The 20,641-nt window shown below is 39.5% G+C and overlaps 1 protein-coding gene across 1 annotated transcript; it reads left to right on the top strand.

The window, feature by feature from the left end:
* The first annotated feature begins 407 nt into the window (after positions 1 to 407).
* Positions 408 to 20,318, top strand: LOC117415766 (cullin-associated NEDD8-dissociated protein 1-like). The gene is made up of 15 exons (XM_034026555.3): positions 408 to 756; positions 4,848 to 4,991; positions 5,163 to 5,317; positions 9,183 to 9,306; positions 9,945 to 10,201; positions 10,402 to 10,507; positions 10,676 to 10,821; positions 11,828 to 12,120; positions 12,546 to 12,687; positions 13,259 to 14,755; positions 15,159 to 15,254; positions 15,788 to 15,957; positions 16,094 to 16,258; positions 17,823 to 17,930; positions 18,418 to 20,318. The coding sequence occupies exons 1-15, from the start codon at positions 689 to 691 to the stop codon at positions 18,640 to 18,642; spliced, it is 3,696 nt and encodes a 1,231-aa protein (XP_033882446.1). The 5' UTR covers positions 408 to 688; the 3' UTR covers positions 18,643 to 20,318.
* Positions 20,319 to 20,641: the final 323 nt, after the last annotated feature.

The raw sequence follows: 20,641 nt of genomic DNA, 5'->3' as shown, positions 1-20,641 counted from the left end.
ATGATCCACCAATACTCAAGACAGAAACTTAGGCACTCTAATATTTAATATCTGTGTTTTCGGATTTGTTTTAGGTAACTAGTGCATGAAGCCTGTGTGTATCACTGCAGTCACTGTGTTTGTTTGCAACATACAGTACAATATGAGAAGTATTGATGAAATGTTGACAGTCTATTCAAATGCAAAGTGTCCAAAGCTGACCGCTGACCCGTTTGTGTGTGAACTTGCTTAAAAAAAACACAATATTTGGGCGCCCACAAATTATACCCGCCTCCTCCAAGCGGGTCGTCAAAGTGAAAAAAAACCAAACAGGAAACGCCTTCAGACAGTCTGTTGACTGACACAGATCTAAACAAGTTAGAGACGCGTAATTCCGTTTGTTGGTCCCGCCCAAGTGAAAACTGGTCAACTCTGACCTTTTTACGCCCAGAGCCGCGGCAGTACTTCCAGGTTCTGCCTCCCTCTGCATTGAGACGAGTGTAGTTGGGTCTCCATTCAAACACATCCAAACTACCGGGAATGATACTGTTATCAGCACACAGGCATTAGAGTAGCTAAACAAACGTGCACCCCTTCACTGCGGAGAGGAAAATAAACTTAGAGAGAGAGAGAGAGAGAGAAAGGGGAGCAACAACATCAACACTTACCGGAGAAATACTGACTGCAACTCTCCAGTAAGACTGCAAACATGGCGAGCGCCTCCTACCACATCTCTAATCTTTTGGAGAAAATGACATCTAGCGATAAGGATTTCAGGTAAACAACGTTTCATTAGAAGCAGACTCGTTCTTACAGTTGGTGTAGGTCGTTTTATTTTACATTCGCTCCCCAACTTTGAATGTTTATTTTAAAAATCCTGAAGGCGCTCGAGCCTAGAAAAAAAAAAAAAGCCCGAGTTAGTAGGCCTTAGATGGCTGTTTTATGTTTTTTTATTTTTTTATTTTTTTGCTTTTTTTAAAAAAACAACATTACAATTCTTAAATTATTTTTGTAAATGTTATTTAACATTCTCCCCTGCGGCCCAAATCTACTGCTATGTTTTCTCTATTATTATTGTTATTGTTATTTAGAAATGAAAATAACCGGTTTCACTGTCATGGTCATCATGGCTGCCCTGCCATTACGTGTATATTATTATGAACCATACTCCTGTCACTGTCGTATTAGTTCTAATTTGATGGGTAAAATATAACCCAAAAAAACATCTTGCATGTATATGTGGCAAAGTTGTGAATTGAACTTGAGCTTCAAGGTATCAACAATAACATCTAGCTACATGGTGTACAAAGGGTAAAACACAGAAATAAAACTAGTAGTATGTATTATTTTTTTTAACGATTTTACTAAACTGACGAACCACGTTTGACGTATAATCATTTACTTTTTTGGATAGTGAGAGAGGAAAGCCACATTACTTGTATTATGGTTTGTACTGGTGGGATGGGTGCTTAATATCATTAGAATACATTCTGCACTATGACATACCTCTAGTACAGTAATGTAATAAGTATTGCATATTTAATAGGAGCTCTCGATTGTGATCATCAGTGGGGTTTAATTCTGCCAACAGAGTTTATACAATGTAATGAGCTTTGCCATAAAAGAAAATGTGAACACACGTGGTTATAATAATTAAGCATTGTAGAAACATAGCCATTATGGTTTTTTTATAGTGCCAAATCATAAACATACACTAGTTCGATTTTTACACACAGTTCATGTAACGTGTGCTTTATGACTGACTTTCTGTGCTGTAATATTTGTTTTGAAAGGACCTGTTTTTAAATATTGACACTGAATGGCAAATCTTTAAAAGGACCAATCTTTTCCTGTTTTGGTCATTTAGAATCAGGTAAACTATAGTATCTACACTACTTGAACTTGCAAATAAACATGCTTTTTTTGTGTTGTGTCAACATGTCTACCTCTCTGCCTTGTCTAGGCCTATTCATGTTTAAAAACAAGTAAAGGACACCACATTTCTAAACAGATCTTTTGGTACAGGACTCCAGGTGCAAAGAGAAGTCAGGTGCTTTAACTGCTTAATATAGGCAAATCATCCATAACTACTAAACTCGCATTTGTGATAAATTTAGAAATCCTGAAAGTCTTATAAATAAGACTAAGTGTTTTTTAGTGCCTTCCTTGAGAGACTTATGATACAGGAAAAGCAGTCGCAGTATCTTTATTTCAGAAGCTAAGAGTTTCAAATATCTGAGCACAGAATTATTTGTGTCTTCACTTTCAATAAGAGGGAAACGTTTTTTTAGTTAAGTGTATAAAATGTTCTGTATTTCTGCAGTGAGGTAGTTTAAAAATGACGACTGTGTTCAGCTGTAATTTTTGTCCCCATGGAAATATTGTTGTACTATTTATTTTCTTACATGTCAATACTGTAGTCTTAAGTTAAGAGAACACCCTTTGGGAAGCAAGCAAAGTGTTCTCTTAGCCAAAGTGTTCTCTAAGGCGGAGTTAACCACCAGACGCAATGAATCAATAAATAAATATGTATTACTTGTTGTGACGCACGTGCATCAACATATAAAATTAACAGAATAAGGGGGGCTCCCGAGTGGCGCATCCAGTAAAGGTGCTCCACGTGGAGTGCAGGATGCGCTCTATAGTCTGGACGTCGCGAGTTCGAGTCCAGGCTATTCCTTTGCCAACCGAGGACGGGAGCTTCCAGGGGGTGGCGCTCAACGACCAAGCCCAGCCCCGGGGGAGGGAGGGTTAGGTCGGCCAGGGTGTCCTCGGCTCACCCCGCACCAGCAACCCCTGTAGTCCTGCCGGGCACCTGCGGGCTTGCCTGTAAGCTACCTGAGAGCTGTGTTGTCCTCCGACGCTGTAGCTCTTGGGTGGCTGCATGGTGAGTCCGCAGTGTAAAAAAAAAAAAAGCAGTCGGCTGACGGCACACGCTTCGGAGGACAGCGTGTGTTCATCTTCGCCCTCCTGAGTCAGCGCAGGGGTGGTAGCAGTGAGCTGAGCATAAAAATAATTGGCCATTTCAAATTGGGGAGAAAATAATAAAAAATAATTGGCAACGACTAAATTTATATATTAAAAAAAAAAGAGAAAAGGAATAGGCAAGTTAATGTTAATAAACTATATTACTAAAGTAACAGACAAACTAAAGTTCATAAACTGTCAAACTAAATTAACACAGCACCGCTACACACATTAAAAAATGCAGCAGCAGCTATAGATTAATTATGAATACATGTACAGGAGTAATATTCAAGAAATATACACAATTATTGAAGCAACTCACCAAAACGGAAAACACCAAATTGCTTGACAATTTGTGTCTGATTCAGGATTTTTTTCAAGAGCTCGAACAATTTCCAACTTTTTGTAGCAAGAAGTTTTGTTTACATGCCATTTTGTAGTGATGAGGTGCACTCGTAAAAATCAGAATACAAAACGAGGCAATGATAAATGACACCCGTGATAAGTCACATTTAAAAAGATTGAATAAACCAATTTTAATTTAAGTTTTGATGACGAGTTATCAATATACAAAACAGTACTGTATCAGTTGTGAACGAATCGTTATCGGTGCCAGAAATGTTCTTTAAGTGAAGTTCCTTTTAGCCAGAGCATTTACAATGGGGGGGAAAACCTGTTTCACCACAAGGATGTTCCCTTTGGTGAAGTGTTCTTAAAAGGTGTTCCTATACACGGAGACTACTGTATCCTACTTAATATTATATTGAACAGGTAATGCATTATGGTGTGATGATATAAATGTATGCCTTTAACTTACTTGCTGAATTAAAACATACCCTGGAGTCTGAAATCTGAATTTACCTTTACAGTATGAGGTCGACAGGATGCTCTTAATTAACTGCCAAAATACAGTATTCTTCCAAAGGAGAAGCGTCAATAATACTTTTTTGGCTCATGACTGTGTAGGACCATAAGAGTAATCAAAGGGTTAAACAAGCACCCCCTAAATTGTAACGAGAAGGTGATTTTAGAAGCAGACTGGCCACAGTAGCATGGCCCTCTAGTTAGCTAGGGTAACTCCTTAGAATTCACAAGATTGTTACAACCTGATATGTTAATGATAAAAGAGGCGCTGATATGTGTCTGTAGGTATGTAATGAACAACAGAGCAGTCTGTTTTTTTAAGGAGATAGCTAGTCAGACAGAGGAAGAGAGAGCAGAGGAGAAAAACTGGAACATCAGCTCTCTAGCAAGTAAGACCAAGCTAAAACACCCCAATGATTCAATGAACTCGGAAGACCTAGGCTAAATGTTGTATAAAGGACTCAAAGTAACTACATTAACCTGGATCGTCACCACTGAAGAAAGGAAAAGTTAATTGATGAGTTAAGTGATAATTAAAAACACCAATTTCACATTAAGTGCTAATTAAATTCAAAACCCATCGCACATATTAACATTGGATTCTTAAATTGGACATAATAACCCGATTCTTCCTACAACTGGCTTGCAAAATAACATTTCTGTAAAGCTCTAAGTATTTGTCAATTAATAGGATACAATATACCCTTCAAAGAAAAGAGTCATTTGATGCTTCTGTGCAGCTTTTCTCTGAAGCACGTAGTTGAAACTTGGCTATAGGCAACCTGGCTTTAGCACTGGTTCTTTGGGAGAAAAACAGCATAACTTTGAGCTGAGATACAAAGATGCTCGTAATGAATATCACAGATGACTTTATTATTGCTGTTATTATTATTCTCTATGCTTGTGCGTGTGTTTGAACAGGATGGTTGTGCATGGAGGACATTACTACACAACTAAAAAAATATAGGATGTTTTTCCCATGAAAGTTCTATTGGGGTTGTCATCTTAAAAGAATCTCCCTTTATGATTCTCAACAGGTTCATGGCCACCAATGATTTGATGTCCGAACTTCAGAAAGATTCCATCAAGTTGGATGATGACAGTGAGCGCAAGGTGGTCAAGATGATCCTGAAGCTACTTGAGGATAAGAATGGAGAGGTGCAGAACTTGGCTGTCAAGTGGTAAGCAGTGATTAGTTACATGTGCAGTTCTTTTAAACAAAGCAAACACAACATAATAGTGCTTGAGAGATCTGAGTATTCTGACGTTTAACGCAACATGCAACAGTATTGCATATTGCTAATAGTATTTTTTTTAAATACACATTGTGGTTTTCTTTTTTTCGTTTTCAGTCTCGGACCACTGGTCAGTAAAGTGAAGGAGTATCAAGTGGAGACTATTGTAGATACACTGTGTACAAACATGCTGTCAGACAAGGAACAGCTGAGAGATATCTCCAGCATCGGCTTAAAAACAGTGATTGGAGAACTTCCTCCAGCTTCCAGTGGTAAGGACTGCTTTAATAGAATAACTCCAATTCTACAACACTGCTAGTACTTGCTTTGTAAGAAGCATTGCTTTTTCTTTCCCTGTTTTAAAGTCAGTTGTATTAAACCTGGCTGTTTCTGTTTATTCTGTGAGCCATACTGTAGATTTAGTTAGCATGGTAGAGGAACTCCTCTGATGTACCTGGCCATCCCAGTTGACTTCTTTTTTCTTTCAGTAATTGATTCTGCTAGTTGGATGCTACAGGACTTGTATTTTTTCTTCTCTTTCAAATGAGACAGTGGGGTGGGGGAATGACACTTTTCATCGATGAAAAATCTCCGCTAATTGGCGAAATCTCAGCTAATCTGCGGAAATTCCATATTTTTTATTTTTTTTAAGCTATTATCACATTTGACAGTTAGTGTAAAGTGTTTGCAGTGTAACACCACTAAATTATTATATAAATCGATCGATATAAAATATAAGGCAGTTGTTTTTACATTACGTACCCCGTTGCATTGGTGCTTGCAGACGGCTGTCTTGGCAAGTTGCTATTTCATTGGTCTACAAACAAGTACTGTGAATTAAACAGTTATGGTGCAGTTCTACAGTTAACATTGCAGAAAATGGCGATAATAATGGAACGGAAAGAAGGTGCTGGCAAAAAATTAAGATACATACATATTTTCTGTTTCACTTGTGGAGTGAGCGAGCGGGGTTGATCACGAATGTTGTTGACAAACCCTGTAAACCCCTACTCTCCTGGAATAATCCATAAACCGTGAGCATTGTCACTGCCTTTTAGAAATGCTTTTCTGTTTAAAATATACTGACGGTACGCTTGCGTATTATACAACAATAACTAAATCAGCATTTGTTTTTATTGGTCCACATGTGTACCTGCGACGTACCATTTATGTGAACCCCTGATTATGAAAGAGGATACAAGGCGTTGGAAAGCCATGTTCTCTGCAGAAAACATGTAGACGTAATAAGTACTCGTCGCAGTAACTACAGCTTTTTCTTTGTGACCTGATGTTGATGGAGAAAAACATGGTGATCATTAAGTTGTACACGGACTCTTAAGTTTAAACTTTTTTTTATTTATTAAACTTACATGACAAGCAATTAGTGTTTTGTTTTTATTAGCACTATTTTCTTACATTTCTTTTCCATGGTAACATAAAATGAAGCAGAAAATGTCAACTTTGTGCTTAAAATAAACATTTACAGTATTAAATGCTTAGTGTTGCAAATAGGCCCAAATGAGTGGATGATTAGCTCAAGTTTAAGAGCTCTTGCCTTGTGTGTGCCGCACTGAAACTATTTTGTGTGTCTTCTTTTGTAGGTTCTATGTTTAGGCATTATTATTATTATTATTATTATTATTATTATTATTATTATTATTATTATTATTATTATTAATAATAATAATAATAATAATAATAATAATAATAATAATAATAATGTTGTTTGTTGTCAAACAAAGGGAAAGGAAGGTGCCACCAAAATAGAAATTAACAAGAATAATTGCAAGTGTACATAGTTCTTTTTTGACCTTTTACAATTACAAGGGAGTGACTTTCTGATGTAAACAAGTTGCATTTGAGATCCAAACGAACAAGAACATTAAGACATGCTGTGCAGCATTTATTTAAGAAAAAATAGATTTCACTTGAAATTTAAATATATATTTTACCTCAACTTTATTTGACTGAATACTTGCATCAAATTTCACAGACCCTATTTTACTGCCCTGAAAAAGAAACCAAAAAAAAAAAACATTTACCTAATTTTGCTTGGCACATGCTGTTTGTGAAACCAGCAGTTAAAGTTCACTTATTTGTGATACATTCTGTGTAATCTGAATCTTAAATTCATTCAGTTTGGGTTCTTGAGCAAAAATTCCAACACGGCCGCAGATCCCAGATTCCTGACAGTTTTCAGGGTTTTTTTTTTTTTTTTACACCTCACTTTCATCTCTGACTTTGTTATGTACAGTACTGTGCAAGAGTTTTAGGCAGGTGTGAAAAAATGCTGTAAAGTAAGAATGCTTTCAAAAATAGACATGTTAATAGTTTATATTTATCAATTAACAAAATGCAAAGTGAGTGAACAGAAGAAAAATCTACATCAAATCAATATTTGGTGTGACCACCCTTTGCCTTCAAAACAGCATCAATTCTTCTAGGTACACTTGCACACAGTTTTTGAAGGAACTCTACAGGTAGGTTGGCCCAAACATCTTGGAGAACTAACCACAGTTCTTCTGTGGAGTTAGGCAGCCTCAGTTGCTTCTCTCTCTTCATGTAATCCCAGACAGACTCGATGATGTTGAGATCAGGGCTGTGTGGGGGCCATACCATCACTTCCAGGACTCCTTGTTCTTCTTTACGCTGAAGATAGTTCTTAATGACTTTCGCTGTATGTTTGGGGTCGTTGTCATGCTGCAGAATAAATTTGGGGCCAATCAGATGCCTCCCTGATCGTATTGCATGATGGATAAGTGTCTGCCTGTACTTCTCAGCATTGAGGAGACCATTACTTCTGACCAAATCCCCAACTCCATTTGCAGAAATGCAACCCCAAACTTGCAAGGAACCTCCACCATGCTTCACTGTTGCCTGCAGACACTCATTCGTGTACCGCTCTCCAGCCCTTCGGCGAACAAACTGCCTTCTGCTACAGCCAAATATTTCAAATTTTGACTCATCAGTCCAGAGCACCTGCTGCCATTTTTCTGCACCCCAGTTCCTGTGTTTTCGCGCATAGTTGAGTCGCTTGGCCTTGTTTCCATGTCAGAGGTATGGCTTTTTGGCCGCAAGTCTTCCATGAAGGCCACTTCTGACCAGACTTCTCCGGACAGTAGACGGGTGTACCAGGGTCCCACTGTTTTCTGCCAATTCTGAGCTGATGGCACTGCTGGACATCTTCCGATTGCGAAGGGAAGTAAGCATGATGTGTCTTTCATCTACTGCAGTAAGTTTCCTTGGCCGACCACTGCGTCTACGGTCCTCAACGTTGCCCGTTTCTTTGTGCTTCTTCAAAAGAGCTTGGACAGCACATCTGGAAACCCCTGTCTGCCTTGAAATTTCTGCCTGGGAGAGACCTTGCTGATGCAGTATAACTACCTTGTGTCTTGTTGCTGTGCTCAGTCTTGCCATGGTGTATGACTTTTGACAGTAAACTGTCTTCAGCAACCTCACCTTGTTAGCTGAGTTTGGCTGTTCCTCACCCAGTTTTATTCCTCCTACACAGCTGTTTCTGTTTCAGTTAATGATTGTGTTTCAACCTACTTATTGAATTGATGATCATTAGCACCTGTTTGGTATAATTGTTTAATCATACACCTGACTATATGCCTACAAAATCCCTGACTTTGTGCAAGTGTACCTAGAAGAATTGATGCTGTTTTGAAGGCAAAGGGTGGTCACATCAAATATGGATTTGATTTAGATTTTTCTTCTGTTCACGCACTTTGCATTTAGTTAATTGATAAATATAATCCATTTACATGTCTATTTTTGAAAGCATTCTTACTTTACAGCATTTTTTCACACCTGCCTAAAACTTTTGCACAGTACTGTATGTATATATGTAACAAACTTTTTAATTTTGAAAGTGGTCACAGGTCAAGTAAAGCAAGAGATAAATTATATTTAACTTTTTCAGCACTAAGTTACCCTATAGAAAGACTGCCTTGGGTTAACTAATTACATAGTTTGTGTGTTATACTGAAAAATAAACATAGATTAAGATGTACATTAGATCTGCTTTTCAATACCAGGATACATGTCTTCAGTGTTGAAAGAAACATCTACACACAGTAAACATTCGGTTTAACAATTCTCTGTTTCTTTATAACCAATTATTTTTCTTTCTAGGCTCTGCTCTAGCTGCCAGTGTTTGTAAAAAGATTACAGGACGTCTTACAAGTGCCATAGCCAAGCAAGAAGATGTCTCTGTTCAGTTAGAGGCCTTAGACATAATGGCAGATATGCTGTGCAGGTGGGGAGCCTTTTTTTTTTTTTTTTTTTTTGCATGTTTTGTTTTATAATTTTAGATTTGTTGTATTTTTGTTGGGGGGGTATTCTTTATTTCAATGCCTAAGTATGTAGGCGATTTTCTTATGCATAGCAGGATATGTAGATGTGTGAGTCTGGAGGAAATGCATGCAAAGTGAGTTATTTTTGATGAGGAAAATGTGACCAAGGTGCTATACTGTATAAAGCAGTTTTAGAAATCTTATATATAAAAATATATATAATGTGTGTGTGATGTCCTAAAGAGACATATCTCGGTAAGTGAAGATAAGTGATAAGTTTCAATCCCTGTATTTTGGCATCAAATTTACATGAAAAATTCTGTTCAGCTGTTGATCTAAGAATGTAATGTTTTATTTTGTGAGGTTTGAGGTTTGAAGATGAATGCTCTGTCGTTCCGTTTTAATAAATGCTTAAGAGAATGATCTTGTCCAATGCTCAAATCCAGGAGTGCTGCTTCACATCAGAACTGTCTGGACTGCACATGGCTAAAATTAACGACTTCCTTTTTTAGTAATGATTGAAATAAACTGTACGTGACTAAGTCATGTTTCAGTCCATTAAAATGACACACGTCTCTGTCTTATTGCTGTTTTGCACTAGGCAAGGGGGCCTTCTGGTTAATTTCCACCCATCAATTCTGAGCTGCCTACTTCCACAGCTGACTAGCCCAAGGCTGGCTGTGAGGAAAAGAACAATCATCGCTCTGGGCCACCTTGTCATGAGCTGCGGGAATCTAGTGTTTGTGGACCTTATCGAGCACCTGCTCGCAGAGCTGTCCAAAAACGAGTCCATGTCAACCACCAGGACCTACATACAGTGCATCGCTGCAATCAGCAGACAAGCAGGCCATAGAATCGGTAAGCAACACTGAGCACACGAGGGACAGCTGTACACTTTGCTTAAAGCTGCAGCGTAGCATGCCCTTAATACACACACTCTTTCTCTCCTTGCCATTGTGTCACTCTGTGAATTAACAGCTTAATGTCATCTGTAAAATGGTTTGTTGCTGTTGGAAGCAAAAGAGAATTTTTTTTCTTTTCTTCTTTTTTAAATTTAGGTGAATATTTGGAGAAGATCATTCCCCTGGTGGTTAAATTCTGTAACATAGATGATGATGAGTTAAGGGAATACTGCATCCAAGCCTTTGAATCTTTCGTAAGGAGGTATGGACAGTCTGTATGTAAAACAGTGATGTAGAATCCAAAATTAATCTGGGTGGGGGGGGGGCACTTGAAACAAAAAATAAATAAATAAATAAATAACTTGTGTTTTTGATTTATTACAATTTATTACACCTTTTAAAGGTGAACTCTTACTTTCTTCCTTTCCAGGTGCCCAAAAGAAGTCTATCCCCATGTTTCCACTGTTATTGCTATCTGTCTAAAGTACCTGACCTATGACCCCAATTACAACTATGACGATGAGGATGAAGATGAGAATGCTATGGATGCAGATGGAGGAGATGAAGATTATCAAGGTACACAGGGTTTGGCACTTAAAATGAAATCACTGAACCCTGAGTGGTGTCCTGACTATTCACTAACTGCGTGACTCCAGTTTGTCATTTTAAGAACGCAAATATTGTTCATGTTACAAAACTAGAAGTGTTTACGAGACTTAAATCACTTGATGTGTTGGTTCTAGTTTTGTACAATTTATAGGTGATAGAAAATTGCTGCTTCTGTATTTCATCCTATTACAGTTGGTTTAGAGTAATTGGATATAGAAGGCCTTAAATGAGCGCTAGGTTCTCCAAGAAGAGGCATTAATCATAGAGAAATATTAAAGCTCCAGCATACGCATTTAGGAGAGTGCCATTCAATAGTAGTCCTTAAGACACCATTGCACTTTTTAGAACATGGGTGCTATCCCAAGTGTTCTGGCTAAGTCTCACCCTCTCCACATTCCAAAGATTTTCACCAATATCTGGAACAAAAAATTTAAGATGTGTTGCTGCCTTTCCACACTCACCAAGGATAGATTGAATTTGCACTTCTGAAGCCGAGAACGTTTTTCACGGATTGGTCCTTTTGTCCAGTTGTTTTCGTTAGCTTTACAGCGAATAGGAAACCACCTTGAATTTTGTCACACTGAACTGCCTTTTATGTTTAAACTGAATAGTTTGTACCCAGCTTCGGATTGCCCTAGAGCCAACACGACCATTACAAAAATGGATGAGAAGTGGCTTTGCTGCAACATTGTATGAAGATGTCTTGCTTTGCATTCCTCAGATGTGCAGCTGGCACATGTTCATTTATTTGACCCCGTTGCATTTCTGATCTTGCGGTCTGATTTGGGATTTGTGTTGCAGTTCGCATCCTCGTCTTTCAGCCACAGTGTTTCAGTGCGCTGTGATAAAATGAGAAAAAAGTTCTGATCATTATCCACAAAATATTCCTTCTAAATTTATAAGAGAAATATACCTGCATTGCTTTACTTCATCTGTTACACCCTGTATGATTCCTTTTCTCTTGCTTCAATAGGAAGTGATGATGAGTACAGCGACGATGACGACATGAGCTGGAAGGTGCGGCGCGCTGCTGCCAAGTGCCTGGACGCGGTGGTCAGCACTCGACACGAGATGTTACCCGAGTTCTACAAGACTGTCTCCCCTGCACTGATCGGCAGGTTTAAGGAGCGGGAGGAGAACGTCAAAGCGGATGTGTTTCACGCGTACCTGTCTCTGCTTAAACAGACTCGACCAGCACAGAGCTGGCTGTGTGATCCTGACGCCATGGAGCAAGGGGAGACCCCGCTGACAATGCTACAGAGTCAGGTGCATCTCACTGTATTTAAACAACACAAACACCACATCTCGTATAAAAATACCCGTGAGGATTTATTTGGGATAACTGCAGCACAGGAGATGTTCTAGGCTAGGTTTAGTGTTGAGCACTGCGGAAGGTCGCATGAGCGTCTGAAACCTTGCACTATGTTTGTTTATTTTGCACTCAACACTGATACATGTAGTGATTCACAATCTGTCTATTCCATTCCTGAAACAGGAATATTTATTGTCTCATAGTCTTTTGAGTGTTTCATAGCCCTATTTCATTGTTCACTAAAACTATGCTGTCTGTTAGTAAAAACTACCTGGCAATGGTGTGTGTGTGTTTGTGTGCATATTCCAAGCTTGGTTTTGAGTACATGCAGTACGTGAGTGTCGTCTGAGAAATAACTTAATCCTCTGTCTATCAATAGGTTCCTAACATTGTGAAAGCCCTTCACAAGCAGATGAAGGAGAAGAGCGTGAAGACTCGGCAGTGTTGCTTCAACATGCTGACGGAGCTGGTGAACGTGTTACCTGGGGCGCTCACACAGCACATTCCTGTTCTCGTTCCAGGTATGCACTGCAAGCGCAGGGTTGACTCGACTCCTCATGAAAGGTGCAAGATTGACAGTAGTGGAGGCTGGAGTGGACTGCAGGTTTGGCATTGGGAGCCTGCAGTGTTAGCTTCACTACCCTGCTCTGAAGTAAGGCTACTCTGCTACTTAAGATTAAAATTATATTGAAATGAGTACTCTCTAATGATATTCAGCTTACTGTAGGTGGTTTACATGTTTACAAAAAAATAGATTCTATATATGCATGTGGCAACAGGGCAGTGAAGCTAAGTCTACAGCTACCAATGACCAAGCAGTAAACTCCAGCCTCAAAATACTGTCAGTCTAGTTTCTGGTTAGAAAAAGCACATGCCAGTGGCAGCTGATATGTTTATTAATACTTCCATACTCCATGATTGCATAATCTCAATGGCAGCATGTTCTCTGGGAATATTTAACTGCTATAAAAAAGCTGTTTGTGTCTTGCTTCCTGTGTTAAATAAAGACATTTTATTAGTTTACTATTGGGTACTTAAGAAATTAAGATGGAGGGAAATACATTTAAAGCTGCTATTCTGTTTTCTTCACAGGCATCATTTTCTCGCTCAATGATAAATCCAGCTCATCAAACCTGAAGATAGATGCTCTCTCCTGTCTGTATGTCATTCTGTGTAACCACACCCCTCAAGTCTTCCACCCTCACGTGCAGGCTCTAGTACCTCCAGTAGTGGCCTGTGTTGGGGACCCTTTCTATAAAATCACATCCGAGGCCCTGCTGGTCACGCAACAGCTTGTGAAAGTCATACGCCCGCTGTACCCCAAGACATCTGCTTTTGACGCAACACCATACATTAAAGATCTCTTCTCTTGCACCATCAAGAGGCTCAAGGCGGCAGATATTGACCAGGAGGTGAAGGAGAGGGCGATATCCTGCATGGGCCAGATCATCTGCAATCTGGGAGACAGTCTTGGCAGTGACCTTCCCAGCACCCTGCAGATATTCCTGGAGCGGCTGAAGAACGAGATCACCAGGCTCACCACGGTCAAGTCTTTGACGCTCATTGCCGGCTCTCCCCTCAAGATAGACTTGAGGCCTATCCTTGGGGAGGGGGTGCCTATCCTGGCCTCCTTCCTCAGGAAGAACCAGCGGGCGCTGAAGCTGAGCACCCTGGCCGGCCTGGATATCCTGATGAAGAATTACAGCGACAGCGTGACTCCCGCCATGATCGACGCCGTTCTGGTGGAGCTTCCGCCACTGATCAGCGAGAGCGACATGCACGTATCTCAGATGGCCATCAGTTTCCTCACCACCCTGGCCAAAGTGCACCCGGCCTCTCTCTCCAAGATCAGTGGCTCTATCCTCACTGAACTGATTGCACTGGTGCGGTCGCCGCTGCTGCAGGGGGGTGCCCTTGGCGCCATGCTCGAGTTTTTCCAGGCTCTGGTGGCGACTCACACAGCCAGTCTAGGTTACATGGACCTGTTGCGCATGTTGACGGGACCAGTGTACGCACAGAGTACAGCGCTTACCCACAAGCAGTCTTACTATTCCATTGCCAAATGCGTGGCGGCACTCACGCGAGCGTGCCCCAAAGAGGGACCAGCTGTGGTTGGGCAGTTCATCCAAGATGTGAAGAACTCGAGGTCCACTGATTCCATCCGCCTCCTGGCTCTGCTATCCCTGGGGGAGGTGGGGCACCACATCGACTTGAGCGGCCAACCCGAACTGAAGTCAGTCATCCTGGACGCGTTCTCATCCACCAGCGAAGAGGTCAAGTCGGCAGCCTCCTACGCGCTGGGCAGCATCAGCGTAGGCAACCTGCCGGAGTACCTGCCTTTTGTCCTGCAGGAGATCTCCAGCCAGCCCAAACGACAGTACCTGCTCCTCCATTCCCTGAAGGAGATCATCGGCTCCGCCTCGGTGGCCGGCCTCAAGCCCTATGTGGAGAGTGTGTGGACTTTACTGCTGAAGCACTGCGAGTGCACGGAAGAAGGGACCAGGAATGTGGTGGCGGAATGCCTGGGCAAGCTCACCTTGATAGACCCCGAGACACTGCTGCCACGACTCAAGGGATACCTGCTGTCAGGTGTGTTCCGTCAGTCTTCGGATGTCTCTGCAATAAAGAGCCAGTACTGTAGCTGTCATGATTCTTGCTGCATTATTATTTTATTAATGTATGAGGACAGTCTTTTCATTGTATTAATACCACAACGCTGGCGTTGCTGTAGTGTAAAAAGGTATGTAGCAGTGTGCAGAATGCTGCTAAAAGGGTTTGCCTGTTTTTTATTTGATCTTTTTTAGAATAGAAGTTTTATGGTAGAGGTCTTGTGGTTAAATCGAGACAGGGTAAACATTTAATGCATACATTTGTACCTTTTTAAACATAAATCTCCCCGTCTGCAGCAAGAAATACAATTAAGTACTGTTTCACGTATAATCAGAAAAATGCTATTTAACCTTGACTAAACTGCTCCTATTCCTCTCCACAGGTTCTTCATATGCACGTAGCTCAGTGGTAACTGCGGTGAAGTTTACAATTTCCGATCACCCGCAGATAATTGATCCTCTTCTAAAGAATTGCATAGGTAATAATACTAATATTAATAGAATTTCAAATCTGGAAAAATATATATATTTTGTGTCATGAAATGACTTACAATTTTTAATAATTCAAAGTAAAACCGTTGTTCATGATTTTATTAGATGCTAGACATCACAGGAGTTAAAACAGTAAGCACATTCCTGGGCTATACCAGTAATCATTCCTTGCTATGTTTGCAGTCAGATTGAATCGTTATGTGCCTGCCACTCAACCGCCCCCCCCCCCCCCCCCCCCTTTGAAATGTATAGCTCAAGATTTGATGTCATACAGCTTTTTTTGAGTGTGTGCTGTAATTTATGTAAAATAAAGTGAAAGGTTAACTGAAACATGCATAAAGATGTTTGTTGTATATTTATTTAGTCAAGGTAGATTTATAATTGCTTTATCAAACATTCCTTGCGGTTCAAATGACCCTCAAAATGACTGTTATAAATCTGCAATATTTTATTTATTTATTTATTTATTTATTTATTTCTTTCTTTCTTTCTTTCTTTCTTTATTTCTACATTTTAATAGGCGATTTCCTAAAGACTTTGGAAGACCCGGACCTCAACGTAAGGAGAGTGACTCTTGTCACGTTCAATTCTGCAGCACACAATAAACCTTCTCTTATAAGGGACCTCTTAGACACAGTTCTCCCTCATCTCTACAATGAAACAAAAGTCAGAAAGGAGCTGATCAGAGAGGTACGTGCACACAACCCCACACGTACATAGTCATTGTTTAAAATGCCAGCCTGTTTAAATCTCTAATTTACAATTGAACGTGGTGTTTGTGTGTGTTTTTTTTTTTTTTTCTCCCCCCCCCCCCCCCCCCCCCAAGGTGGAAATGGGACCATTTAAACACACAGTGGACGATGGCTTGGATATCCGAAAGGCAGCCTTTGAGTGCATGTACACACTTCTGGATAGCTGTTTAGATAGATTGGACATCTTCGAATTCCTTAACCACGTTGAAGATGGATTAAAGGACCATTATGATATCAAGGTAACGCTGCTTTATATGGTGGGAAAAAATGGCACCCTCCTATGAGGTCATCATGCATTTGCGTTTTCCATGTGTCCCTATATGAAGACTAGAAGTGTTTTATTTTTTTATTTTTTAATCTGTCCCCATATGAGGTTGCCATTCATGAAAGGGTTAGTGTTATCCTCCCAATCGGTATGTCTGATTTTCAGCTGCTGTTTTTATAATTTAGTGTAGATGACGATGCATTTTGTGTAATTATTAGGGATAGGAATTTCAAACAGTTTCCTATTTGAATACACAGGGAACACATTTCGGTGTATTCGATTAACCAAACTGCAGTCTCTGCTTTTATGCTCCCAAGAATAAAAGGCTAATTATATGTAGTACAAGCAGACAGCAAACAGTATAAGCCAGTAAAGTTTAAGTTCACTCTTAGGAGGATCCAGCTAGGTTCACGAAGTGTACAAACAATGTCCAAGATGAGATTTACAGGTTTTTCCGTTTGTTTACTGAATTAAAATACACTCGTACCAGGATGCATTCACAGCGCATATCTCTTCCAGTTAAAGCTACAGTAGCATAATGCTGTGCAGTACAAAACAATTGTTTTTTGCTGTATTCAGAATAAGACTTGGCACATAGGAACCTAAATATTTTACATCTGTTTAATTCTAACAAATAACTTTCATTAAATAATCTAAATAGTGCAAATATTGTAACCTGGCCAAAACAATAGAAAATACTTTACAATAGTTTAGCATTACTACCATTTACAACTAGCCATTAAGCACTGACATCAGATGAATCTAAGTCAAGTTACTTTGTTTATTCAATAACCTGTTTTAATAATTCAAAGCAAGGAACATACCTAGTTATACTATTAATGGTCAGAGCAATGTTAACGTTACTATCCATTCACAGAACGCCATCAGTAGATGTTTTACATTGAACTGCAGTCCACAGTTTAAATAATAACTTGCTTTTTCTTATTGGGCATTGTTCCGTTTTAACATGTAGTATGTCTTTATATTCATCATGGTCAAATTACCCAAGTTTGGATTCCTTCTTTTAGGACTTGCTGTATACATTATTGTATTTCAGTTTACACATTAAAGGTTTGCAGGTGCTGTGCTCCCGGAAGTGTTTTTTCAGGACTGCCTAGCAACAGCTGCAGAAGCTGCTGTGTGCCGTCATTACAGGGGAACTCAAGCAGGGATCTGTTCACTTTTAGTTGAAAACAAGGCAATAAAATTTCAAATAGAATACGTTTACTGTAGAATTTAGCTGTTCTAAGCATTGCGTAATTAGGGTCCTTACGTTTTAATATGCAAATAACGTCGTCTGACTTGGGGTTTAAGACTGACTTAACACTTATCAAGCGTCGGCGTTTAGAAAAAGACGTGTTTGCTACTAGTAGCTAATATATAAGACTTTTTTGTAGTGTACTTGAATATGTAATATGTTACTTGAATAGTTTATTGTCATGTATTCAACTACACTGACCCATCCCTAGTACAAATTGTCTTATTGCCAAGGGGTGGACATTGTGCCATTGTGATTTTAAGTGCTCTTCCTTATGCAGATGCTGACTTTCTTGATGCTAGCTAGACTATCTTCACTGTGTCCCAGTGCGGTTCTGCAGAGATTGGACAGGCTAGTGGAACCATTGCGAGCTACATGCACAACTAAGGTAGGCATGCACTTCTGTATTGGGCACATGAAGTAAGTACACATGCTTGTGTGCGGGACTATTTCAAAGAGTTCAAGAGAAAGAAAACATGGAAATATATTACAAAATCTACTTGCAAGATGTAGTATGGGCTTTTATTATTGTTACTATCACAACATTATACTAAAGAGAAACATGACCATATTCAAAAACAACACTTGTCTCTGAATATGGCTGTGACTAGTAAAGCAGGACAAACCTATAATTTACATTGATAAACATTTATCTTTTTTGAAACTTTTGTTTAAAATTATCGGTCAGTTTCTCTTTTTGTACAACTATATATCTATTTCAAATCCCCAAATATATAAAATAATTGTGCACAGTTTGAGCAGCCAGAACTTGACTGCCCGCACTGCAGAAGATGACATCTCCCTGTTTTAAAGATGTGAGTGAACTCCTCATGCAGAGTTCTTCACATTCACATTGCAATTCCCTGTGTTTGCAGGTGAAGGCCAACTCTGTGAAGCAGGAGTTTGAGAAGCAGGATGAGCTGAAGAGGTCAGCCATGCGGGCAGTAGCAGCACTCCTGACCATTCCCGAAGCGGAGAAGAGTCCACTAATGAGCGAGTTCCAGTCTCAGATCAGCTCCAACCCCGAGCTGGCAGCCATCTTCGAGAGCATCCAGAAGGACTCCTCCTCTGCTAACATGGAGTGCATGGACACCAGTTAAAATGTCTGCTTCTGTCCAAGGACCCTTTTATTATTCCATGCATTGCACTGAAATTACAGTTTAAAATGAAACCACAACAAACAAAACAAACATTAAAAAGAAAACACTGGTAAGATTCAGAGCTTATCACTGTTCCACTTTTACTTTCAACAAAATGGTATGTTTGTTTTTTTGCTTTTCTTCTAGTGTTTAATCCAGGAAGCTGCAGAGTGCAGAGGGCACTTCCACACAGCGCTATTTGGTAGCGAAAAAAATAAAATCACGGTCCGCTTTAAGTCGCTGATGGGTGATTTGTGGAGTTATTGTGTATGAGTAGCATCTGATATGCTTTTTGACTAAATTTGGGGGTAAGGGTAGGATTTAAACCTTGTGTAAGTTCATGACCATTTTTTCCCATTCCTTTGAGTTTCCATGCTGTTCACATACAATTGTGTTTTGTACAATTGAAATGTTACCACTTCTACCTAATCTTTCTTTGTCCCAGTTGCCCGGATACAAACTGGCAGCAAAAAGAACCTGCTTTTGTAAGATGTTACATTAAAGTGGTGTGGCACAGTTGGTAAAAATGCAAGTAATATCTCCATGTCATTTCTTAAGGTGAATGGAGAGCTATCTATTGTGCTGTACCCTGGCAATACATTATTATTATTTTTTTTTTTGCATGAGCTAGAATCCCAGTGTATAGCTTGTATTATAACCGCAAGTACACTTGAATCAATACATGTCTACTACCACCAGTCTCTGACCATTTAGAATGTGTCTTTCTAACATTGAAATTGTTATTTGTTGCACTCCTAAATGCAGAATGTTGAGGGTAACAGTGACATTTTAAAGTGTGAATTATAAGCTTTAAATGCCAGCATTAAGAGAAGACTGTTGTGTGCCAGGGCTTTGGTGTAATGGTTTCTGTCACTGAAACATAACTACTCTACACCAGAAACAAGTGGGTACAATATAGATGATGTCCATGCAAAACAGAATCTCTTTCTCAGTTTACTGGGCAGCCACAGACATCTCTAAGAATTTCTTTTGTTGTTGTTACCTTCATCATCCATTGGACGACATGCAGTTTTTAAGTAGGGTTGATTTAGATTCAGTTTAATTTCCTGAATGTTTGTTTAAACTTTGAGAATAAACACGTTTAAATATTTAAACTTTAATATACATGAAATTTGTTAGCTCAGAAAACCCATCATTTTAAATCCATACAGCAGTGTGCCGTTTTATTTTTTGTAATTGTAGAAGAGTGAATATGCTTCACACTCTAGACATACCTCTGTCAACACCAAATGCTAACATTACAGTTTGCTAATGCTTAAACAATGTGGTTGGGAGTAGGGGGGTTGTGTGCTTCTTCATACAGTTAAACTGATGTGCGGTTTTGAAATTGGGAAGCATTGTTTTGGAAGGCAATGCAAGAATGTAGCATATATTTTACCTTTTTAGGATGTTTGCAATTGATCTGAGTTCTGTTGCTTCAGTATAGAGTTTTAACCACCACCCATCCACAAATATGCACCTCTTGAATTCCTCATTGACGAAATTGATTTATTGCATGGAGTGTGCACACACTTGAAAGGTCTCTGTTCTGTGCACCTCCCTAATCTGATTAAATTGTCTTGAAGTCCTCTTCCCTGCGACTGCCACCGTAGTGAAATAAAACCTGCTACAGTTTACTTCACCCTTTCCAATGTGATTCTTATTACTAATTCTTCTAAAAAAAGGTTTCAAGAGTTCTTGTTCTTTTAAAGTCCACATTTAAGATAGGTTCAATTTATTTTCTTTTGAATGTCTTGAACATCATATAGTACCTGTTGTAGTACTAGTTTGTGTGCAGCCGTGCTGTTTCTTTACAGTGTTCTGTGCCATGTGAGAAACCATGTCGGCACATGTTATTAAATCGTGATACTGTAAAGTACATTGCTTTCATTTTGTACTTTGGGTTACATTACTTTGCTGTTTGACTCAACACACTCCTGTGTCATTAGGATGTGCACTA

The sequence above is a fragment of the Acipenser ruthenus genome, chromosome 7 (genome assembly GCF_902713425.1).
Source record: "Acipenser ruthenus chromosome 7, fAciRut3.2 maternal haplotype, whole genome shotgun sequence".
NCBI lineage: Eukaryota > Metazoa > Chordata > Actinopteri > Acipenseriformes > Acipenseridae > Acipenser > Acipenser ruthenus.
The sequence above is the reverse complement of the archived record's forward strand: the minus strand, read 5'-3'. Positions and strand labels throughout refer to the sequence as shown.

Bases quoted from the DNA above. Each gene is read 5' to 3' on its own strand.
- LOC117415766 (XM_034026555.3), top strand. From the start codon at position 689: ATGGCGAGCGCCTCCTACCACATCTCTAATCTTTTGGAGAAAATGACA. The intron at 10,202-10,401 runs GTAAGCAACACT...TTTTAAATTTAG, and splicing joins ACAAGCAGGCCATAGAATCG to GTGAATATTTGGAGAAGATC. The intron at 10,508-10,675 runs GTATGGACAGTC...CTTCCTTTCCAG, and splicing joins TTTGAATCTTTCGTAAGGAG to GTGCCCAAAAGAAGTCTATC.